This window comes from Daucus carota, chromosome 3 (genome assembly GCF_001625215.2).
Source record: "Daucus carota subsp. sativus chromosome 3, DH1 v3.0, whole genome shotgun sequence".
In the NCBI taxonomy this organism is placed as follows: Eukaryota; Viridiplantae; Streptophyta; class Magnoliopsida; order Apiales; family Apiaceae; genus Daucus; species Daucus carota.
In genome coordinates, this window is record NC_030383.2 from 21,953,801 (window position 1) to 21,978,810 (window position 25,010).

At 38.2% G+C, this 25,010-nt stretch overlaps 3 protein-coding genes across 4 annotated transcripts; all 3 read left to right on the forward strand.

The window, feature by feature from the left end:
* Positions 1 to 6,984: 6,984 nt before the first annotated feature.
* Positions 6,985 to 11,463, forward strand: LOC135151739 (uncharacterized). 2 transcript variants are annotated; one of them, XM_064090906.1, is made up of 2 exons: positions 6,985 to 7,255; positions 7,868 to 11,463. In XM_064090906.1, the coding sequence occupies exon 2, from the start codon at positions 9,160 to 9,162 to the stop codon at positions 10,843 to 10,845; it is 1,686 nt and encodes a 561-aa protein (XP_063946976.1). In that variant the 5' UTR covers positions 6,985 to 7,255; positions 7,868 to 9,159; the 3' UTR covers positions 10,846 to 11,463. The 2 variants fall into 2 exon arrangements, with proteins under 2 accessions (XP_063946976.1, XP_063946975.1); XM_064090905.1 differs by lacking the exon at positions 6,985 to 7,255 and adding an exon at positions 7,262 to 7,503.
* LOC135151421 (uncharacterized) lies at positions 8,621 to 9,109 on the forward strand. Its single transcript, XM_064089870.1, has one exon. It carries the CDS (start codon positions 8,621 to 8,623, stop codon positions 9,107 to 9,109), a length of 489 nt encoding a protein of 162 aa, XP_063945940.1.
* Positions 11,464 to 22,419: 10,956 nt separating the features above from the next.
* On the forward strand, positions 22,420 to 24,781 carry LOC135151422 (uncharacterized). Its single transcript, XM_064089871.1, has 2 exons — positions 22,420 to 22,744; positions 23,712 to 24,781. The coding sequence occupies exons 1-2, from the start codon at positions 22,420 to 22,422 to the stop codon at positions 24,779 to 24,781; spliced, it is 1,395 nt and encodes a 464-aa protein (XP_063945941.1).
* The last annotated feature ends 229 nt before the right edge of the window (positions 24,782 to 25,010 follow it).

The following is a 25,010-nucleotide window of genomic DNA, read 5'->3' on the forward strand; positions in this document are numbered from 1 at the left end:
TATCTCCTTTTCAAAATGAACATAATATCCTTTGTCACAGAATTGACTGACACTTAGGAGATTATGTTGAAGTCCTTCAACTATTGCAATATCTTCTATGATGATCCTTCCAATTTTGTACTTGCCATATCCCACAGTACGACCTTTGCTATTATCAGCAAAACTGACTGTAGGGCCAGCTCCTTCTCTTATGTCTTCCAGCAGGGATTTATTGCCAGTCATGTGCATTGACGCTCCACTGTCAAGCACCCAGGTAACACGAACAATTCCACTGGCACCCTGAAAGAGACAACTTGATTAAACATTCTTTGGGACCCACACTTGATTGGGTCCAGCATACTTAAAAAACTGATTTCTATCAGGTAATACAACAGAGCCTCTTGGACTGATACTTGGTTCTGATTTGACTGAACTTACTTCCTTAACAACAGCCTTAAAAACCTTGGTTTTAGGCTTTGAAACATAAGTCTCCTTCCTGACACGAGGAGGACTAGCAGTCTTTGATCTAGCATGCTTATTGTTTGTGTGTTGTCTAGGAGATGTGTTTTCATTTTTAGCATGCAAATTTCTAAAATAAGCAGACATCATATTGAAAGCACAAGTCATGCAATTATCAACACCACAACATTTATGATATGCATCAAAAGCAGGAACAACAGGAGTATCATTCATAGTAGTAGGAACATCAATAGATTCTACTCTAACCTTGTTATCAGATTTAAAGTTCTCAGTAGAATGACATCTATTGTTCTTGTTCTTACTATTCACAAAATTATTAGGCTTGTTGAATTTAGTTCTCTCAGAGTTGACACCTAAACCAGCTTTAGGCAATCTAACATTGCCTTTCACTTTGATTGGTTTCAGTGATGTCAGGATCTCATCTCTCTTCTCATTACTCTCTTTCAATTCAAGGTCTTCCTGTTTGAGTTCATATCTAATGACAACAGGAGTCTCTAAAAGAGGTTCAGCTTCTGAGGTTTTAAACAAAGGTTTAAGGGAATCTTTCAAAACAAAAGGAATCCCTCTTTCCTCAGCACTCTTCTTAAAAGGAGTAATGTTACTAGCCTTACCTACGGATTTGTTATAGTCAAAACCTATTCCAACAGTTCTCTTGATCTCTTGTTTATCATTAAGTTCTTTGACTATAGTGGAGGCATCCTTAAAGGCTTTACACTTAACTTTCTCTTCGTCTAGCTGAAGTCTTAAAGCAATCTCACCTTTCTCTAGAACTTTGACTTTAGCACATTGTAATCCTAAATCCATAGTCAATTGTTCTATTTTAGGTTTTAATACTTTCATCTCATTTATCTTATAAGCATGAATTTCTAAGACTAAAGTATCAATTTTAAGATTGGCAGCTTTCATCTTTTTAATAGCATCATCTCTTTCAAGTCCTAATTGCATAAACAGTTTAGGGCATGTAGGATCTACCTGAAAGCTTCCAGCAGGAGGAGGTGAAGATGATCCAGCATTAGCCATGAGAGCAACATTCCCAATCTGCTCTTCTTCATCACTATCTGTATCATCCCAGCTTTTCCCTTCTGCTAGATATGATTTGCTCTTGAAGCTTTGACCTCCAGAAGTACCATGATGCTTTCTTACTAAGGCATCATACTTCTGCTTCAGCTCATCATACGAATCCTTTCTCTTTCCTTGAACCTTGGGCTGCTTGCACTCAGTTGCAAAGTGTCCAGGTTCACCACAGTTGAAACATTTAAATTTACTTCTGTACACCATCCCAGTCTTGTATCCTCCTTTGCTTGTTGAAGATGAATAGCCTCCCTTCTGAAACTTACTAACAGTAGGTTTGTATTTATAGGAAGGGTTCTTCCGGAATCTCATGTTTCCAAACTTCTTGGCAAACAGGGATAGAGATTGATCTTCTAACTGTTCAAGCTCTTCCATTGTATAGAACTCTTCGTCACCACTGGAAGAAGCAGTCTGACCCATCTCAGGTACAACAAATTCCTGAGTAGTCTTAGAAGGAACAACAACATCCTTCTTCTTTTCTTCCAGTACAGGTGACTCAACAACTAGAGCTCTCGAATGGTTCTGTGTTTTACCCCAGCCATATCTCTGTTTACTCTGAACTTGCTCCAGTTCATAAGTTTTCAAAACTCCGTAGAGTCTTTCCAGAGAAATCTCATTCAGATCTCTGCTTTCCCTGATGGCAGTGATTCTGTGTTCCAGATGTTCGGGAAGGGTTAAGAGAAACTTCATGTTGACCTCTTTCTTGTCGTTAATTTCCCATTCAGATTTAAATTATTTATCAAATTATTAAGTCTGATAAATACTTCTGAAATCCCTTCACCGGGATGGGAACCAAACTGTTCATACTGAGCCATCAGTATCTCTTTATTGTTTTCCCTAACTTCCTCTGAGCCTTCATTGATAATCTCTAACGTATCCCAGATTTGCTTGGCGTTCGTACAATTTACAACAGCATTGTACATCACTGGATCTAGAGATTCAACCAAAATTAGTTGAAGAGCATCATCTAAATTCATCTGTTCACTCTCTTCATCTGTGTACTCAGAAAGTTCTTTCGGAATGATCTGATGAGGTATTAACACACCATCCTCTTCGTGTGCTAATATGACATTCATCGGAGTAGTAACACCTTTATCCAAAATCCCGATGTATTTTCTGTTCGCAGTGCGGAGGAATAGGAACATGTGCCTCTTCCATAGGCCAAAGTGTTCCTTGCTGAATGGTGGGATTTTAACGCTACTGATCTTTTGTGTACTCATGTTTAAGGATTTGAAGTGAATAGTGTTTGGATGAGATTTGGATTTTTGAAAGAAAAAATATTTTAAATCAAAATTAATTTTTGGAATAAAATTAATTCGAATAAAAAATATTTGGACGTTACAGAGTGTGTATAGGATCTGATACGGAAAAATGGTATCAACTGCTCTGATGCCAATTGTTAGGTCCTGAAACGATTGTAGAAGGGGGGGGGGGTTGAATACAATCGTCACTAAAAAATCGCGGCGGAATAATCTGATTTGAATTAAACTTGTTAATCAGATTTTAATTAATTAATATAACAATGTTTTAAGTCGTTATATAATTAATAAGGTTCGTTTTAATGTCCACTAAAGTTCGTAGAATAAATTCGACAGGATGTATTCTAGTTTAGTGATTAAAACAACCGAGTGATCAAAGCACAGAAAACTGTGGATATAACAATTGCAAGTTACAAACAACTTGAAAGCTTTTACAATGCTTGAACAACTTTGAAATGAAGAAGTGAAGCCATATATATAGGCAAATCACTTGGAACTAGGTATGACATTGAAAGGAATGACTTAGTAGCTTAGGAATGACATTACAAAGCAAAGCCATGCCAAAAGGAAGGAAGGAATGACATTTAAAAGGAATGTCATACTGCCATACACGGTATGACATTAATTCCTTGGCCTTCAAGGGTCATTTGGCATGACATAACTAGCCAAAGTCATAAGGAATCAAGAGGTATGACTTAATAAGACATAGAGCATCAAAGGGTATGACATTCTAAGTCATACAACACAAGTCATACACATTTACTAAGAATGTCATACTGATTGACACGGTATGACTTTCTTAAGTCATACAACCGAATGTCAGAAGCAAGCAAACGGTATGACTTTCTATCAGAAAGTCATATCAACTGATTAAACCATGCTAAGCTCATCAGAATGACATTTTAAAGACATGGGAGGAAAGCCATGATGAGTGACACGGTATGACATTATTGAATAATGTCATACCGACTGCTATATGTATATAAACACTTGTTTTTAATTAAATAAATATTCAATAATCACTTAATTAATTATATTAATCATATAAATTCATAAATTAAATTAATTCGAAGGTGAATCAATTTAATAAATAAATTATACAACTAATTTAATTATTTTGATAAGTGAAGTGATTAAAGAAATATTTATATAATTCTTTTCTTTAAGCAGCAGGGACTCTAGACATGTTTAAACGCTGTAGATCTTCGTCTTGATTGAACGGCCACTTATAGTTGATGCAGAACATTTAATCTGAGTAGCTGACACACAAATGGACTGTCTGGTTCATCTGTATCTAGCTGAATTAAATATTCTTTATCAAATAAACATTTGAGACGTGGCTTGTTCGTCGATTCTTTGTCTTTGTAGTTCTTCTTCATTAGTAACAATAGTATGGAATCTTCTGAATAAATAAAGTATTAAAACTTTATACCTTCTGGACTTCTGGATGTGCTACAAAAGATTATTTGTACACTGAGGCTTGAACATATTAATGAACTTCTTCCAGTGGTGTGCAGCAATATCCTGAAATTCTTCAGACATATAATTTCAATAAATCACTTGACGTTCTTCGTACGGATTCCTTCAACAGTACTTGCTATTTACCTTGCTTTCTTATCAGAGTTGAGTTGGTACCTCTTTAATTACAAATAGGCTAAACATATGCCTTTCACTTGGAGTGGTTACTGATGTTCCCTAAAGGTTTTATGTGCATGTAGCTGGATGTTGGTTGACTTTCTGTTGGTTATTACTGTTGGTTGAAGGAAAAGCTTTTGGCTGTTTGTTTCTGTTTGTCTGCTTTTGTTTCTGTATCAGGATATTATCAGCTCATGGAGCATTGTATCTATATAACCCATGCAGGTTATTTATTCTTCTTTAATCAGTGAACCACACTGATCTAGAAGAATTAATTTTGGTACTATATATTAAAAATCCTGCATTATATATTTTGTCTTGTTATTTATATTTTACACATGCACACACATTTTTAATATTTCGCATGTGGAAAAATAATGGACGGATTTATTTTGATTGATAGAGAATATATATTTAAATACTCGAAAAGAAAATTCTCTCAATCTTAAACATTATTCGAAAGTAGAATGATTTCCAAGAAAAAGGGAAAATTCGAAAAACAGAAAAGGAAATTCGAATTCTTTATACATATTCGAATATGTTCAAGTAAAAGGAAAAAGGATTATTGGATTATTCTGAAAAATTCGAATTTTTTTTGAAAATTCGAAATTTATGATCTGATTTGATTCGAATAAGGGAAAAAGAAATTCGAATGAAATTTAACTTTCTCTTAATACAAATTCCCTTGGCTGATTCCAAGTATACGAATGAGATTTATTTTCTGTACTCTACTCTTGGAAATTCAAATATATGTTTGGGATTTATTTTAAAAGGACGGATTTTTAAGGGAAGAAGATATGTTTTTGGTACCCTTATCAAATAAAAGGGGAAGAAAAACGTTCAACACTTTTAGATATGTTTCAGGAAAAGAAGATATGTTGAACGTTCAAAATTTAAAATTTTTAATACTTCCAAAAATAACGATCTATTTATAACGTGTACTAATCAATGTTTTTACAGGAATTATCCTAAATGCGTTGAAAGATTACTTGCTCCTATTTGTGTAGATAAAAATGTTTTTATTCATGCATACACATAGGGGAAGCACACACTTTTAAAATTTAAATTTTATGTTTATTTGACAAGTACCAAAAAGGGGAAGATTGAAAGGATATCTTCGATATAAATTTATTTATATATATGTTTTGTTATTTGTGATAAACATTAAATTTAAATTCACTTAGTAATCCTCCCAATAGGTCATTGATTTAATTGATTAATCAAAAGCTAAGAGTTATATTTGGCAAGTCATTTTAAAATATCTGTTTATTCCTTCGTACCAAAAATACATTTATTTTTAAAGGAATATTTCTGTTTCGCAATATGCGTGTTGAGGAATCGTAAAATATGATGTCCTTCATCTTCCTATTGCAACATTAAAATACATGAAGCTCGAAAAAGGATTATCCTTATGTGATATTCTTTAGACCACTCATGTGACATTAAAAACAAAAATTTCATTTAAAGTAATTTATTCCATATTTAAATGTTTTATTATCTTTCGGAATAAATTATTTTAAATCTTTTAAAAATAAATCCTTTAATCTGCAATGGCTTAATTTTTCTAAACAAAGGATTTATCTTCTCCATATTAATATTGGTCTTGAAAAATATTAATATCATTTTTAAATATACCTTTGGAATATTTTCTCCCGGTCTCTCAAATTCTTTATTTTTCGGAGAAAAATATTCACAATGCTTAGAAAGGTTTTTCAATGTATCAAAATCATAATTTATCATGAACACTTTATTTCTAAGTATTTTGGTATCAAGATATTCGTCAAAAGGTCTTCTCGAGTATTTAAAAGACGAAGTGTCTCGGTTTTTCTTAAACCAGTTTAAATCTTAGAAAATCGGTTTAAATACTTTAAAATAATTCCCAACCCACCAAAGTATTTTATCTTTATGGTAATATATTTTAAGTATTTATTCAAGTTTTAAGTTTGGCCAAAATCCTTCTTCGGATATTTCAAAAGAATTGTCGTATTTTATTCGAAACCCGAAAGGCTGATTTAATCATTTTAAATCCAAATAAAATATTTCCACTTGCCAAATTGACTTGAAACTTGAGATTAGCCAGTTATATATTATTCTTAATGCATGGTAAAAGTTTCGGAATTTTTCGAGAACTTTCATTTTTCTGCGTTTTCTCGCTGTCTGTCCGAACTTCGACTGAACGTTTGACCAAGCTAGGGTTGACCAAAAATCACCAAAATTTCCAGAGTGCCATTTTCCAATATTCTAAGATTTATCATAATTTTTCTGGAATTTATTTCGCACGTTCGAAAAATCACATTATTTAAGTGTAACGGATTTATTACCGTTATCTCGATTTGCGTGCAACTTCTAGAGCTTTTTAAGTGCTGAGAATTCAAAAGGAAGGTGCTAGTTCGCTTCCTTAATTGAGCACATGGGATAATGGAAGTACTTGGTGGCCAAGGTTTGCTTGTGTCATGGATGACTTCATCTTTTGCTTATGTCATGCATGACATCATCCTCCACCATTTGCCTATAAATACAAGCCTCCCCCCACCTATTTTTCTTCAAGCTAAGAGCCAAATATATGCTGAGATTTTGAAGTTAAAATACTCTCCCAAAATTTATTCAAGCACCCATCATATTTACTTCATCTTTAAAACCTTCGATTCTTCATATACTTCGTTATATACACAAGGTTTTAAACCCCGAGGCTTCGTACCACCCAACCTAGCCAAATCTCGCCTAGATCATTTTCATACCACTCTATTTGTCCTCCCGAAGGGCTGCCCAAAGTTCGTGTGCAAATCCAAAATCCGGTCGAACCTCCGACGAATTTTTCCGGCGAACTTTTCGTAAGTGGTTATTTTAGCTTCGTTTTTACTCGTGTCTTAACCGACCATTTTTGACAAAGGGCTTTTGAACAAAAATATTCTTTTCATCTTTAAAGCTCTCTTTGTTTACAAAACGCACGAGTTAGCCACTCGTTATATATTTGTGCGTGTGTTTTGTCCCGGAACCTAACTCGTATCCTTTGAGATTTCCTCACCAAACTTTGGAGGGATCTTTGCCTTGGCACGGAAAGCCGGATATAAGGCCAAAGGTATTAAGTTAGTGAGACACCCATTTTTCAGCCCTGTGCTCGGTGGGGATATCATTAAGATAAGTTACGTGGTTCCCGATCCCGTGTGTGTGAGTGTGATTATCGACTGCATCTTATATCTATAAATCACTCGACACTAATTAATCATAACTCTCGTAGCGTGCCCGTACGTGGCTTGCTCAGGTTATTAAAATCAATTATTTATATTTTCCGCGCGATATAAATTGTTGGACTAATCACCGTTAGTGTTGTTATAATCGACGAACCTTATACCTGACCGTGATTATTGGACTGACTTAGCGGACTAAAATCTTATTAAAACAAGGACATATATTTCGTAGATATTGTATTCTAACTTTTGCAGTGAGGTGAAGTGAAGTGAGGTGATCTTCGTTCTAAGACCCAAGTCCTTGACGTATTGACGGGGAGTTAATAGTCATTGCACCGTGAAGAAGAGGAAAGACCCGAGATCTAATACCTAAGACCCGAGACCGACAAAAGGTGTAGAAATACAAAGACTACACAAGGTTCTACATCGACTTTGAGGAAGTAATGGGGAGTTACGTTCCAAGACAAGCTTTGTAGGTGTTTTTACATTTATAGTGAGGAGGTAACGGGAACTTACGCTCCAAGATATATATTTGTAAAGGCTTCTCCGCCTACTTTAAAGGAGTATCTTTATAGTAGAGAAAATCTTGAGTCCAGTGAGGAGCTCGGGGACTAGACTAGGGGTGAGTGGACTCCATCGGTTGAGTTAGCCACCGCGAACCAGGATAAAATCCCTCGTGTGGTATTTTTTCTCCTTGCTCTTTGCTTCCGCATTTACAACTGCCATTAATTTAGATACAAGCTTTTAAAAAAGGGGATAAACTTTTTAAAACGCCATAAAGTTTTTAAACTGGTGATTAAGCTATTCAACCCCCCCTTCTAGCTTAATTATCCCTCATTTAGGACCTAACAATTGGTATCAGAGCAGTTGCTTTTATTTGTGCTATTTGACTTTTAAGCACTATAAAAAGTAGATCCGATATGACCTCCTTTATTTGATGGCACGAACTTTTCCACATGGAAAACAAGATTTCGCATTTATGCTAGAAGTCAAGGTGTCAAAGTTTGGATGGCCATAGAAGATGGTACAATTATTCCGACTAAAATAGTCGACGATATTACTATCGAAAAGAAAGTAAGTGAATATACTCACAATGAGGAAGATAGAATGAATATCACCGCTAAAGAGGAAATGGTTCTCACAAGTGCACTTGAAGAAAAAGAATATAAACGAGTAAACAATTGCAAGTCCGCACAAGAAATGTGGAACAAGTTAGTAGTAACCTATGAAGGAACTATCGACAGAAAAGATTCTCGAACGGATACTTTGATCCAAGAATACGAGAACTTCAAACTCCAAGATGGAGAAAATATCATCGACATGGAAACAAGATTTACTCGTATAGTCGATGAATTAGCTCAACTCGGAAAGAATTATACTCGTAATGAGAAGAATCGTAGGGTTCTTAAATCTTTACCTCCGAGTTGGAAAGTTAAAGTTACAACTATCAAAGAGATGCACAATCTCAATGATTACCACATCGATAACTTATTCTGAAACCTTCGTGCTTACGAAGAAGATAATGTTCCGGATATTGTCGTTCCTAAATGGAAGACAAAAAGAAAAATATGGCTTTGAAGTCCATATTAATCGATGAGGATGAAAACGACGAGGAGTTGAATGAAGAACTCCAAAATCTGGATGAAAGCGAGATCGCTCTCTTGACGAGACAACTCCGTCGTGTACTTCAAAGTAAAGCTCAAAGGTATGGAAAAGGCTTCCTTAAATCGAATAATCAACAAAGAGTTTTTAACTCTAATGGAAGGCCTAATTACTCTCCAAACTATACTCCAAATTATAAGAGTAATTATCCTACTACGGGCTATAACAAAGGCAAAATCAATCAAAGCCCTAATGCTTATAATCATGCCAATAACAACCATACTTACACTCCTCCTAAACCAAAAGAACAAAATCCGGAGGAAGCACAAGATGTGTGTTTTGAGTGTAAGCAACCCGGTCACTTTAAACGGGAATGTCCTAAAATTTCTAAAGGAAGGATTCTCGTGGCTGAAAATGGTTGGGATTTAAGTGAAGATGAAGAGATCTCGGAAACCAATGAAGAAGTGGTCAACTTGTGCTTGATGGCTCTCGAGGATGATTCTTCGTCATCGGATGTCTCCACTTCAAATGATGAGGTAAGTTCTCGAACTAAAGTCTTACATAACTTACATCTCTTTAGTGAATCTTCATTGCATTTATTGGATATGAGTAAAAGTGATTTGATTGATTTGATGGTTGAAATAAATAGAATAAGTAGCAGTGCTAATCAACGTACACTCTCACTATGGTCCGAGAAGGAAAATATTGAAAAGTTAAACAAAACTCAAGAAGAAGAGTTATCTCGGATTAAGGATTTAAATCTTAAAAATGAGGAAGAAATCTCATCTCTTTGTGAACAAAATGATATCTTGAAAAATGAGCATAATAAGAGTAAAGATATTATTATGAGATTAGAAGTTGAAAATGTTTCCTTAGTTCTACAAACCGAGGAATTAGAAAATGAGAAGCTACAATTAAATGGAGATAATACTAAGCTTCATATTGACTTGTTGAACTTGAAAATCCAAAATGATTCATTAACTCAAGAAAAATCAACTTCGGTTTCTGAAAAAGATAACCTTGAATTAGTTCATGCCTTGAAAGAAAAAGACAAGATATTTGAGTTAGAAACTCAAAAGTTGAAGGATGAACACTCCAAGATTTTAGCTCATGCCTTAGATCAAGAAAGAATTCTTATTGATAAATTAAATATCTTGATTAAGGAAAATGAAAATCTTGAAGTTGTAGTTCAAAGGTTCACTAAGGGAAATAAGATGTTAGATAGAATGGTACATTCTAAGATATCATATAATCATCAAGGATCAGGATATGATAAAAATGCTCAACCTAAAAAGTTTGTACAAGACAAGAAACAAACTACCTTTGTTCCCACTTCACCTAGATATAAATGTTCATATTGCAATAAAGATGGACATACGGTTGAATATTGTAAAATCAAGAATGGTGAGATTAAGGGGAAGTATGTATGGGTTCGTAAAGGAACAAAACCATATCCTAAGGTTGATCAAAAGGTGAGAAATAAAAACGTTGATAACACTCAAAGAAAACCACGTTTTAGTTATGTTCAACAACCTATTTCGTATCAACATAGGAAAACAAGGTATAATGCTTATTCGATTGGACAAACTTCTAGAAGTCGTTTTATTCCTAGTCAACATTTCTGTCCATAAAATACCATGTATTATCCAAATGATAGAAATAACATGTATCAAGGTGTAAACTTTCAAAGAAACAATTCTGTAAGAAACCCAAGATACTATGACTATTCTAGGAATGTTGCATCTAGAAACTCCTATGTGCCTAATCATGATTATGCTATGCCTAGTTTCTATCGTGCGAACTCGAATGCTTATTATGATACACTAACCCGAGGACCCTTAAGACGAAAGGGTGCCTATAAATTTAATTGATTTGTTTTGTAGGTGTGCCTTGTTACTAAGCATGATATGTGGTACCTTGATAGTGGTTGTTCGAGACATATGACCGGTAATAAGTCTCTCTTGAATGACATTAGAAAGGTTGCTGCTGGAACTGTCACGTTTGGAGATAGTAGCTATGGTATTGGAGATATTGGTAATGAACATTTCAAAATTGCTAATGTACAACTAGTTACGGGACTTAAGTACAATCTTCTCTCCATTAGTCAACTTTGTGATAATGGATATAAGGTAATTTTCTATCCTACTCATTGTTCTATTTTAAATAAGGATGGAAAATCGATGCTTACTTGTCCCCGTAGCAAAAATGTGTACACATGTGATATTAGCAAACATTCTAATGTATGTCTATTTTCTACTCTTGATGATCCATGGTTGTGGCATCGTAGATTAGGACATGCGAATATGAAATTAATTAAAAGTATTTCATCCAATGATCATGTTAGGGGTATACCTAAGTTAAACTTTAAAAAGGATCATATTTGTGAAGCTTGTGAGATAGGAAAGCAAATTCGAGCATCTCACAAAGCTAAATTGATGGTATCTACCTCTAGACCTCTTGAGCTATTGCATATGGATTTAATTGGACCACTTCCGGTACAAAGTCTTGGAGGTTGTTCATATACCTTGGTCATTGTTGATGATTTTTCACGATATACGTGGACAAAATTTCTCAAAGCTAAAAGCGATGCTTTTGAATCATTCACTTCTTTATGAAAAAAGATTCAAAATCAACAAAATAATACCAATGTCTATATAAGGACTGACCATGGTAAGGAATTTGAGAATTCTAGTTTTACTACGTTTTGTGAGTCAAATGGAATTACACATGACTTTTTTGCACCTTATACTCCTCAATCTAATGGAGTTGTAGAAAGGAAAAATAGGACTTTACAAGAAATGGCAATTACTATGCTTAATGAATATCGTCGTCCTAAATATTTTTGGGCCGAAGCTATGTCTACCGCTTGTCATATCTTAAATCGAGTATTATTACGTCCTATGACTCAAAAGACTCCCTATGAATTGTATTATGGTAAAACTCCTAAAGTTAGTTATTTTAGATTTTTCGGGAGCAAATGCTTTATTTTAAATTCTAAAGAATACCTTACAAAGTTTGATCCTAAATCAAATGAAGGTATATTTCTTGGTTATTCTACCAATAGTAAAGCATATCGTGTATTTAATCTTAAAACTCTTGTGGTGGAAGAATCTATGAATGTTGCTTTTGATGAATCAAAACCACCCTTGAAGTATATTGATCTTGTGGATAAAGAAGATGCCGAACAAGATGGTGTCGAAGACGTTATTCGTCAATTCGAAAATATGGATATAGGAATTTCCCCTCCTAATAATCCATTAGAATTGTTGCAAACCGGTGAAGAACTTCCTAAAGAAATCCCTATTATTAGAAGTCATCCTTTGGATAATGTTTTAGGGGATTTAACTAAAGGAGTTCAAACTCGGTCACAAGTTCAAAATGTTGTAAATCATCTTAGTTTTCTTTCGCAAATCAAGCCTAAAACTGCTAAAGAGGCTTTGCTTGACGAGGATTGGATATCCGCAATGCAAGATGAATTAACCCAATTTTCTCGTAGCAAAGTATGGGAACTCGTTCCACTACCCGAAAATAATTCCGTGATTGGAACTAAATGGGTATTTAGAAATAAATTAGATGAGAATGGAACGGTTGTTCGAAACAAAGCACGTTTGGTGGCTCAAGGATATACTCAAATGGAAGCACTACAAGAAAAACATGATCCTACAACCGTTTTTCACCGTTGTTTGATGTCAAAAATTTTCGTCGTCTATTGAGGAGCCGTGTGATTTTGATCATACAATAGTGCATCGAACCATTACTAGAAGCTACAGACACAACAGGTTCATAACTGTTACCGAAACTGTCATTCAACAACAGGTTTTATAAAAGACTATATTGTTGGAACAGTTTACCTGCAACGGTTTTTCTCAAGAAGACAACGGTGTATTACTGTCAACTAAGAGTGTAGAATTTCTATATATTATTTGTCAAACAACGGGTAGTTTGTTGAATGTTGTTTGAAAGGCTAACCACAATAGGTTTAGGACAATACATTTATGGTATGATGTCTTAGACAACAGCTTGAGCCTGAGTATTGTAAGGAAGTCTTTCAAACATCGGTTTGTGAAATGTATTTCCAATAATGAGCTGTGGTTAACTGCCATTTTAAAGCTCTTTAGACCACATTTTTAGTTTAACTCCTATTGTAGTGTACCTTTTGAGACAACAGCGTCGTATATAATGTTGTTTGAAAGGCTAACCACAACAGTTTTAGGTCAATACTGTTATTTTATGCTGTCTTAGACAATAGGTTGAGCTTAAATATTGTAAGGAACTATTTCAAACAATGGTTTGTGAAAGTATTTCTAATACTAAGTTATGGTTAACTGCCATCTTAATGCTCTTTAGACCACATTTTTTGTTTAACGCATATTGTAGTGTTATCCTTGAGATAACACCATCGTATATTTTGTCGTTATGTGAACATGATAGACACAATATTACCATGTTTTAAAGTGTTGTGAATAGAGCTTTAGTCAACTGTTAAAACAATGTTATAGTGTTGTTCCAAGTAGTTTGGTACAATGGCTGCTTTTGATTGAGAACATAATCATATGTTGTATATAAAATTCTGCATATAAAATCCTGATTTCATCCAAACCACCTGTTTTCTAAAAACTAAATCCCAAAAATCAATCCACCAAATATCAATCCACCAAACGAACAAACCGAGAACTAACTACCAATCACAAAAAAATCAAAATCCACCAAACCAACAAACCTAGAACTAGATAGAACAAGAACAAGCCAATATATATAAATTCACCAAACCAACAAACTTAGAACTAGCTAGAACAAGAACAAGCCAATATATATAAATCCACTAAACACATATCAATCCAACAATCTTAGAACAAGACAATATATATATATATATATCCACCAAACATCTAATATAAATCCACCAAACACAACCAATCCAACAATCCTAGAACCCTAGAACCAGAACAGGGCAATATATATAGATTGAGCACAATATATATAGATTGACGATGCAATCTACTAATAGATTGAGACAAATCTATCAATCTACCGACAATTCTGTTTGGATTGGACCAAAAAGTGCATCACCATGACCAACTGCATAATTTAAAGTTCAAATCCGACTACTAGTTCAAACAAAAGACCACAAATTTGGAACCTAGATTGCATGGTGTTTCATGAAATATTTTGCAAAATCACAGCGGATCTCGTTAATGTCATCATCAGTGTAAACCAAGTTTGATCTGCGCATCCACTGAAAAATAACTTAAAATTTTACATAAGTCATACAATTAAGTACTGTACGAGTAAGAGTATAAGTCAATGGGAAAACCCAAAGTGAAAATCTCACCTTAGCAGCAAACTCAAGTTCTTTGTCCTGAACAATCTCCTTCATGTAGCGCATCACAAACAGGCCATAATCCTTGGTTCCTGACTGCACTGGAACTCCCTGGATAAATTAAAAACGCATTACGAAAGCTGTGAATTGGAGAGAAAGAAGCTCTTGTATGTATATTGCAGAGAGATAACTATACAAAACAGATTTGGTGAATGTAAAAAATAAGTCTCTAAACTATGAGTGCAGTAGTGTTTATATACAAGCATTAATCTAACTAACTTCTATCCTTAACAACTAATTGAGATGTAACAAATAATTATTTAATTACAATATCAACTAACTGAGATGTAAGAAATAATTATTTAATTACAATATCCTTAATGGCATAGAAAAAATATGATGAGAATTGATTACTACCGCCATGTTCTCCCACAAAATTTTCTTCTTGACAACCTTGTTGAGATCCTCTTTGTAAATTTTAATGGCACTACAACCAAAATAATACCAGCAAAACCATTAAGCAACTGAAAAATGCGTGGTCTATCAAAGTTCAAGACTCCATACAGAGATTTTAGAAGCTGAATCTTACTTGTCGACAACATCCAGCCATTCCACATTAGCGATTCGACGTTTTTGAGGGTCCATGTGGTAGACAACCACTGCCTCAGGATTTGCAACAGTTAAATTCCAATGGTTCCTACACAAACATGAACGAATTGAAGCCTTGTCATAAAAATTGAAACTTAGAAGCTCCAAAAAAAAAATCAATTTAAAAAGGCATGTGATCCTGTTTAGCTAAAACATTATATGAGAATGTCTAACTAGCTAGCTCTTGGATTAAAACTTACACGTCATTGTAAGGCATAAGAAAGATTGCCTTTTCTTAGCATTCTTAAATCGTGCAGCGAGTGCACGCGACCTCTGCCCTGCATTACCACAGCCAATGGCACCAATTGTGGTGGGATCTACGAACTTGATCATGTTGGTCATCTTATTTTTTTTGACATATTCGTTTATGGAGCTACATATAAAAATATGAGAGATTAAAAAAAAATCGTTTCTGGAGCCACAGATTAACTCTGAGATATTAAAAAAATTGTGGAGAAACTTACTGAATAAAAAGGACGATCACAGACCCCGACATTTCACCTCCAGAGCACACCGAATATATATCTGATAAGTAAATGGCCATTTTTTTTGTAGAGCCAAAGGCTTCGTGGGATAGCTGAAAAGAAACCGTTCGTTCATCAGCTAAGGCACCCTTTGCCCATGTCCACAAACGATTTAATGCAGATGGGTAATTTGCACGCATCTCAACAACAAGCTTTGGTTCAACATCAGCGACTAATTTATAAGTCTTCTTTTTTCCCTTTTTCTTGGCTTTCTGTAGAAAATACACATGAAAATAGTAAGAAAGAAAATACTAAATAAAAACATTCTAGCTATATAGTGCTATTCTAAATATTTTTACCTTCGGAGCTGACAAAACATTGGAAGTGCTATTGCTCCTCATTGTTATCAAGTTTCTTGGCCATGCAATAAAAGTTCCCATGGCTTGTTCCACGGTCAAAATCTGGTCACCGATGGGAAATGGAATCTTAGCATCTCCTTGAATGACTTGAGTGATTGACACTCTTGCATTCTCTTCCCCAAGTCTGACTCCATGGATTGTCTCCTCTCCTTCAACAACACCAACTTCATCAATCTTCGCACAAGCTACAATGTTGCTAAGCGATCCAAGAGCGAATTTACAAACAGAATTATCTGGAGCATTCACTTTCACTTCTTCACATCTGTCTTCCTCAAAAACAATTCTACAACTTTCATCCTTGCCATCCAACCTCTGAGCATCCTCAGGATCCACCCCTAAATCAACAAACAAACTCTCAATCTTTTGAATTTTCTGACCACCTCCCTCCTTTTCAACAGGAAATAAATTCTTTGCAGTTGTAGGTGTATCAGGATGGTTTACACCTGCATCAACATCAACCCCGCCGTTAGAGTGACAACTTGCTTGTTGGGAAGGATGCGTTGGAGTACAATCTTGTTGTACGGGCCTTTTCAAGATCTCTGCCCTCAGCTTTTCCATTTCAACAGCCCAAAAATCATCTCTCGCTTTAATTATTTTTGGAGTCTCCTCTGCCAAGTACCTCTGAACTCTTTCCTGTATCTTTTCATCCATTGTTCTAGCTTTCTTTTGCCTTGGAAGATCAAAATAAACCGACTGCTTTACATGAACACCTTGTCCACGGACCCGTCCACCATGCTCAGGCTTACCGAGCGCGAGTGTTAAAACATCATCAACACCTTCAGCTATTAGTTTCCCTTCCTTAACCTCCTTTTTCAATTTTTCCTAAAATATTAAGTGTACCATATTATCACAGTCTGAGCTATTTCCATGAAAAAGACTAACATAATTAAGTACCATATACTTTCAATTAATTAAGACAAAAATTAATATATAACTTACGATTTCCGTTGCTTTATCTTCAACAATTTTTCCTAAAAATTTACCATCTTTGTCCTTCCTTGCTAGGACCCAGGTTGACGACCGATCAACTTCCTCTTCATCTGGATGAGATTGATACTGCATTCACATGTATATGATCAGGAAAGTATAATAGTATAAATATGTTAGACAAATTAGTTTGTATTAGAATAATAACTATGTCATTTCACTATTACGCACTGTTAGGCCGAATAAACTCACTATATATGATAATATAGTGAACACAATCCAAGACAAACACAAGTATACGAGAATAACTCAATAAACTCTTATTCACAAATCACAGTAGCTTACAAATAATCTCTTAGTGATTTATATGTTATCACTAAGAGCTGCTAGGTTACACGAATGATATTCAATTGATAACTCATCTAGAGTAAACCCTAAGCTGTGTTTATATACACAGTTACATGATATCTACTGATTGATTTATAATTATCTGCTTCCTAAAATAATCTAATCAGTAGCTATCCTTCTGCTGTCCTGATCTGTACAATCTCTCTTGATCTTTATCTTCCTTATTTAGTCAGATATGCTCCTGAAAATCAGCCGCCTACAAACTCTGATCATTGCTTAACCTCTGATCCAGCTGTCAGTCGTTAAACTCTGATTTCGAGCTAAACTCTGATATTTGCTTCTGCACACTAAACAAGTTAGATATCTGTGACATCATCAAATATGTAACAATCTCCCCCAACTTGTGCATTAGACAAAATGAACAAGTTATATATATTTACTGATGATGTCAAAAACAATCAAGGACAAATGCATGAAGTAACTAATCTGCATAAATAAATCAAAACTTACAGAGTAGGCAGAACTAATTACAACTTACAGAACATAGCAGAACTAATTAGCCAATCAGTCTATATCCATAGCTCTCCTTAACAAACTGAGTAATCAGATCTTCTTCAATTTGTCTCAGAGTTTGTATCATTTGAGCTTTGACAGTCTTTAACTCTTCATCTTCATCTCCTGTCTGGTATATAGCTGATCTTAAGGCATTAGCCTTGCTTCTCTTCATGGCTTCTCCCAACTGAATTGCTCCTGGTCTTTCAGCTTCATTATTGTAACCCAGAATTCTGGTTCCAGCAATAGTCTCCATAACAGAGCTATTTTTCTCCATATCAATCTCTGAACCATCTTCTAAGGCTATCTTAGGCACATATTCAGCATCAGAAATTATCCCATAGAATCTTCTTTTCTCTTGGATAGTTCTCTTCATTCGGTCAGACCATCTCCTGGATGCTTCATTCTTTATCTCAAGCATATAGTGAATATGCTCAAGTTCCCTCAGAGATTTTATCAGTAGATCAGCTTCAGAAATTCTGTAAACTCTGCCAGATTCCAAAAATATGGCAATTTTCTCCTTGTCTTCTGGTCTTTAATGAGTGTCTATCAGAATTTGTACTGATTCTATTCTGTCAAGGTCTTTCTGTGTCACAATTTCTCCAGCCTTTTTAGTAAGAGGATATGGATCCCTGAAGATAGTTGCTGCACTTGTCTGTATTTTCTCCTTTCTGTGACCTAGACCTGTAGTGTCTCTTGCCTCTTTCCCTCTTGTTCCTTTTGCTCTGATCTGAGTGAATAAAGAGCTTTCCTTGTACTGACCTGTACCAAGGCTTCCAAATAAACTCTTCTTCTTAGGTTCAGCTGTGTCAACTTGAGCCTTGTCAGAGGTTGACTTGATCCAGGTGGCTTTGTCTTCAACTTGCTTCAGCTTTTCTTTCTTCATATCTTTAGCTTGAGCAATGTCAGAGGCTAAACTCTGATCAGTAGACTCAGAAATGATTGCAAGAGTTTGCTTAACTTCTGATTCAGCCTTCCTTTTAGATGGAACACCATCTATAATCTTTTTCCCTTTTTCACTAGAATCAGAGTCAGACTTCTTCTGATAAACTCTAGGCCTATTGATATCAGCATAATTGACTTCACTGATCACAATTCCTTTTCTTCTTGAAGAAGTTGATTTCTTTGAAGAGGAATCAGTGACCAGTTTCTTGCCATCAGAGCTTACTTTCTTCTGATCAATTTCAGCTTCCTTTTCATCAGACTTTGATTTTCTGATCTTCTTATTCTCAGCAGCCAACCTTTCTTCTTCTTTTCTAGCATCTTCAAGTGACACCCCTGGATTTTCTTCTTCAAATAAATTCTTTGCAACAGCTTCATCAAAATCCAGTTGTGTAGGAGCTTTGTAGAAAAGGGTTGTTTCCTCTCCCTGAATCCTCACTGTATGTCTTAAAATCTTAGATTCAGGATTACCAAGCTCAATTAGTTGCTCAGAGAGAGCTCTTGATTTACTGTCAGCTGGTATCAGAAGTTGAGACTTTGTAGTCTGAGTTTGTTGGGAACTGCTTCCAGCCTTATCACTCCTATTTTCCTTAGATTTACTCTGAGAGTATAAGATTATTTCAGAGTTTAAATTTCCAGACTCCTTCTTATCTTCATCCTCTTCCTCATCATCTGGTTTTCTCTGTTGCTGATCAACCTTGCATTTGTCTTTCAGTACTTTCTCCCCCTTTATGACATCATTGGGGTTGAGAAATTTTACCAGTTGAGCAACAGAGGAGCTCAACTCAGCCAGAGTTTGCTGCATGGATCTCTGAGTGGATTCTATTGATGAAAGTCTGGCTTCCACAGAGGAAGTTGGAGCTCTGTGCATCCTCTTGGAGTAACTTAGAGTACAAACCCTGTTCTCTGTAGGTTTGGAAGGAGGAATGTCACAGGCAGGAGCTGGTGATGCAGGTTGAACAGGTGAGGGATCTCTAACTGGAGAAACTTCCCTGACTGAAATGCTTTCTCTGATCTGAGCAGAGATTTCAGCTACAAGAATATCTGAGTCAATAGGAGGAACAGAAGTGACCTCTGTAGTATCTGCATCATCATCATCATCATCAGAAAATGTTTTAAACACCTCATAAGCCGAGTTTCTCATAATATGTGTTGTGAGAGGAATTGATACAACACCCCCAGAACTGTATAGCACAATTATAGGGATATCTGTTACGACTACGAAAATTACGGCTAGCTCTTAGGGGCTACCGTTAACATAAACTAAGAAAATGAATGAGAAACGAGTGTGTTTAAGGGCTGAGCTTGCAAAGAACCAAACAACGAGGCCGGAATTACGGAATTCCGTCCTGCGATTGCCCGGAAATATATGTCACAAAGGTTACACGTGCCTCTCTTTAGAGTGTAGAACTCGTGAAAATGATCCTCGTCCCTTTGCAAGGTGCCTACATACCCTATATTTATAGGGATCAAGCCCATGTAGTTCTTGATTTAGGACTCTGAAGAGATAAGCTCTTATCCCCTCTAGTTTAGGATAAAACAGCCTTCTTTCAGTAGTTATCCAGCGGTATCCCACTCCAAGTAGGTCACTTGAAGCCTTCATCTTGCATGATTATCCGAATTTATATGAATTATCTCCCCTTGGTGGTAATTATCTCCATAATGTACGTATTTATCTCTTAATTCGTAGATAAATAATAGCTGATACACTCCCAATATGTCTCCAATTCGTCCTTCTAGAAACAAAGAAGAAGAGTCCTGCTTGGAGTCTGCCTGCCATTCTGCCCAAGCGGCGGAAGCCCTGCCAGCGGCATCCCCTAGCTGCAGTCCCATAACTGCAAGCCAGGATGCACTTAGTGGTAACCCCTAGCAGCGGTAACCCCTAAAGCGGCTTCAGGTGCAACCCCATTCTGATGGCAGCCTTCATTATGCTTCCAATGCAAGTCCATATACCTTCTTGTACACCTTCAATGATTCACCCAGCTATGGTGAAGCCCATTATCCTTAACCAAATGATTCCAATAAGCCCAAGTGAAGCCCAAATAATATGATGGGCTATAAAATAAGCCCAGGGAGATTTTATGGCACAACAACTACCCCCCGGTTCCTTGAAGTATTAAATACGAGAGGAACCTAAGAACGGTAACCCTCAATCAACCAGCTGCAAACCCCTAAATTATGTCAGAGATTAATCGTAAATTATTTCTAAGCTTACGTGGGCGTAGCCCGGTGCAAGAAACAAGAAATAATTCAGACATAATTTCCACACATAATTATAAAACCAATTACATTAATTCAGTATAACCACCGCAAGCCTCGAATATTTGTTCCCAAAGATAATTAAAATTACTCCCCAAATGTCACTGAAATTCCACGATTTTTTGCTCCATCTTTCCAGTTTCCCGCGTGTGTCACGTCAGCTTATGATAAGGCTGATCCCAATTATCTAGGGGTTTAATTTGAATTCAAATTAATTTAAAACCCAACTGAACTCCTAATAATGCGGCTAGTTGTAGAGTTCCAGCTAAACTCTCCCTCTTCACCTGCCTAGCTTCTCCTCGGGAAGCCGTGCATCATCAAGGCTATCTTCACGCCTTTCCAATCCAACCATGCCACCTGGCGCGTGTGTCTCCCACTTACCACTACTATAAATTCATGCCTCCGAAGCCTTGTTTCACTTTTTACTTTTAACTCTCACATCTCCCCTCTTACACTTCCCTCACACTCGAAGCACTTCAGACGCTAGTTTACTCCTTCCGGCGACCCTTCGGCTTTTCTCCGACTTTCAACTAAAGGTATGTTTCTTGACCTCCGGCTTTCCTTTTCGTTACATTCATCCACGTTTGTGGCTAGATGCTTGTATGATCCATGCCTGTCTGCCCCTTTTTCTCTTGACTGTTCACCTCGGTATGCGTGCACACACCCACATTCGCCTGGCTCGATGTTACCATGCCTGATTAAACTGCTAATTTGCCCTGCATGCCAGTTATAGTTAAACATGTACACTCATCCTTTGAATATACACACACCACTGGTTTTAATTGACCCCCATTAGGCCCTGATTGTTTCCCAACTGGGTTATCGCCCTTGATGTTGTCGCATTACTTTGAGGCCATGATCGTAGCCCTAGATTGTAAACCCTAGGTTCCCAATTGCTTCCAGGAGGAACCCCTCTTTCACAATCGAACCCCCTTTTTGTGCCCTTTACCTGCTGTGAATGTATTGTTTGCGTGATTTGCTTGCTATACTTGTTTAGCTGGCATCTTAGGATTATGATTGGGCGTTGATTGTTGTGGTTGAGATTAGGGTTAGGATTAGGCTTCCCGCTCCGGGTCCCTTGTTGGGCTTCCCGAAGAAGATGAACCGTCCTCCGTGGCCTGTGCTACTTCCTGTGAGGGATGTAGCCCTCTTACACTTCAGGGCTTCAACTGAAGCCTTTTCATTCCTTCTTCACCCCCGTAGGGCTCCACCCTTGCAGCCCAGTCTTCCGCAAACCCTTTCTCCTTCTCCCTTTTTGTTTTTCTTTCTCTCGACCTCTCCTCATCTTGCTTTGTCCTTTCGTTAACCCATCCTTTCCTATTGTAGATGTCTCAAGGATCCATGTCCTCACACTCTTCTCAATCTGCCACCAGCAAGGCTCCCGTTGTTGCGGTTGACACGGGATCCTCTTTTAGCCAGGACCTTCAACCTGCTCGGCCCAGTTTAGGGGTTAGCTCCAGAACCCGCTCCAGGCGCAATTTGGTGGTGAAGGAGCTCAACTGGACAACCTCTGAGTCCAGTAAGGCGGATGGGACCTCGGGCCTCCCGCTGGACCCCGCTGCTGAAGCCCTCGAGGGGAGCCCCGAGGAGGCTGAGCGGGAGGTTGAAGCTTCCGTGGAGGTGATCGAGCCTCCAGCTGTAGTCCTGGCCTGCGAGCATATGGACTCCATCATGACTCCTGTTCGGCTGCAGTCCCTATTGGAGTCCTGCAACCCTGGCTGCACCTTGGGGATCCCGAAGCCAGGAGAGAGGTGTCACCGCTTTGACACCCTCAAGCCAGGCACTGGCTACCCCAAAGCCGTGCTTTCCGCCCAGTTCTTCAGGCTGGGTTTGTCTCTCCCCCTCCATCCTTTCATCCTGGAGGTCTTGGACTTCTATGAGATCTCCCCCATGCAGCTCACCCCCAACTCTTACCGCATGGCGGTCTGCCTCTACATCCTCTATGACATCCACCATGGGGTGAGGATGTCTGCCTTGGAGTTGGGCTGGTTCTTCCAGCTGAAACTTACCGGCAGGACCCCAGGGTTCTTCTACCTTACTGCCTGGAACACCCATCACAAGAAGGGTATCAAGGGCAACCGCCAGTCGATGTCGGACTGGCAGAAGCTCTTCCTCTACTGCTATGACTGCCCAGTCTACAGGAAGGACTTCAATCTCTCCCCCAGTAAGCCAGCTTTCCCTTAATCCATTGTCTAGTTCAGTCCTTTAGGGTTCCCGTTTAGTCTTCTTATGCTTGTATTTGTTGTAGACATGCCAGTGCAGACTCCTCTGGCGGGAGAGTCCCTTGAGAGGGCCAAGCATGTGTTGGGGCTATCCACCGGGCTAGGTGATGGTTCCAGCCTGCTTACTCCAGAAAATCTGGAGAGGCTCGGTTTTTCCACTACGGTGGTAGACGCATCCCCCGTTGACGAGGGGGGTGCAGATGTGGAGGCGACGGGAAGCCCAGGTTTCCTCCTAGCTTGCACCTTTGAACTTATTTTCCTTATATGATATTTGCTTTATAAATTTCCTTCCTGCGTGCTTTATGATTTTTATGCCATCCGCTATGCTTGCATCTTCCCATATTTCTGTATATGTTTGGATATTGTCTAATTGTTTCTCCTTGTTTCTTTCCACAGATATGGCTGCCAACATCCCCCGGTTCATCAAGCGTTCCACGAAGTACGAGGATCTGTTCGGGGAGGCCTCCGATTCTCAGGCTCCCCTCCCTGTCAAGCCACTCTCCCAGCTCCCTTCTCCCTCTCTGGAGCAAAAGAAGACCTCCTCCGGGGGTCGAAAGCGGGACCCCTCCAAGACTGCTGAGGCGGGGTCTTCAGCTGAAGGCCGTACAAGTAAGAAGCCCAGGTTAACCCTGGCCCGCAGCTCTCCCGCTTCCTCCTCTTCTCAAAAGACTCAGCTCTTTCAGCGAATGCTCTCCGACCAGGTCCCCGAGGCTACCGTCCGGGAGTGGGACAGGCTTTCAATAGCCGAGGCCACCCGTGACAAGGTGGTGGCCAACGCTAAGAGCCTGTTCCTCGATCTGAAGATGGGGGAGCATGTTGCTGACACAGCCCGGGTCAATGAGAAGATGAGGGCGGATTTGAAACAGGCTAAGGCGGACCTGGCTTCCGCCGTCAAAGATAGAGATCTAGTGCGGAAAGCCAACCAGGAGCTGAAGGAGGCTGAAGCCAAAGTCCGTGAGGAGAGGAGGAAGGAGGACGCCGTGAGGCGTTCCTTAGAGGAGGAGACAGATGGCCTTGGGAAGATGGTGAAGAGGCTGGAGGGCCAGGTGAAGGAGCTGCAGGAGGCTGCCGTTGCTGCAAAGGCGACGAGGAAGGAGCGGGAGGCCGCCGTTTTTGAGGCCGGAGTTGCCGCAGGGGTCAAGGACTGCGTGAAATCGGCCTACCACTTCTTCCCCGACAACGACTGGGCCAAGTTGGGGCCTGATGCTGCGGTAGCCCTGGAGGAGGCGAAGGCCGAAGATGCTTCTGGCCAGGAGAAGGTTCCAACGACTTCCCAAGGTTTCTCCGGGGATGGTATTGAAAAGAGGGGTGTGGCTGAAGACGAGCCGAAGCCCGTGGAGCTGATCTCTGCGGGAACTGAGGTGACGCCCCCGGAAGGGGTTCCAGCTACAACCCTAGCGACCACTCAGGCTCCGCAAGACATCCTCCCTGCCGACGAGAAGGGCTCCTCCTCTCCTGCTTCCTGATCTTCCCTCCTCTTTGTTAATCAAACTTTTATTTTTTTGTTAATTCTGAACTTGTGCGTGGCGCTCGTCGTCACGAATTTGGTATTTTTGGATGAGGGTGCGGGCACCTCGGAATGCCCCGCAAGATATTTTGTTGTTTCAAGGGACCTCCCCCTGTTGGTGCGGGGAGGAATTTTCCTTTGAATTTATTATTCTCTTTATAATAGCTGCTTTTTGCTCCTTCATTTGC

What these genes read in the sequence shown, in the direction of transcription:
- LOC135151421 (XM_064089870.1), top strand. Translation starts at nt 8,621, where the DNA reads ATGGCCATAGAAGATGGTACAATTATTCCGACTAAAATAGTCGACGAT.
- LOC135151422 (XM_064089871.1), top strand. Translation starts at nt 22,420, where the DNA reads ATGTCTCAAGGATCCATGTCCTCACACTCTTCTCAATCTGCCACCAGC. An exon ending in TCCAGCTGTAGTCCTGGCCT is followed by an intron (nt 22,745 to 23,711) that starts GCGAGCATATGG and finishes TTCTTTCCACAG; the next exon opens with ATATGGCTGCCAACATCCCC.
- LOC135151739 (XM_064090906.1), top strand. Translation starts at nt 9,160, where the DNA reads ATGGAAGACAAAAAGAAAAATATGGCTTTGAAGTCCATATTAATCGAT.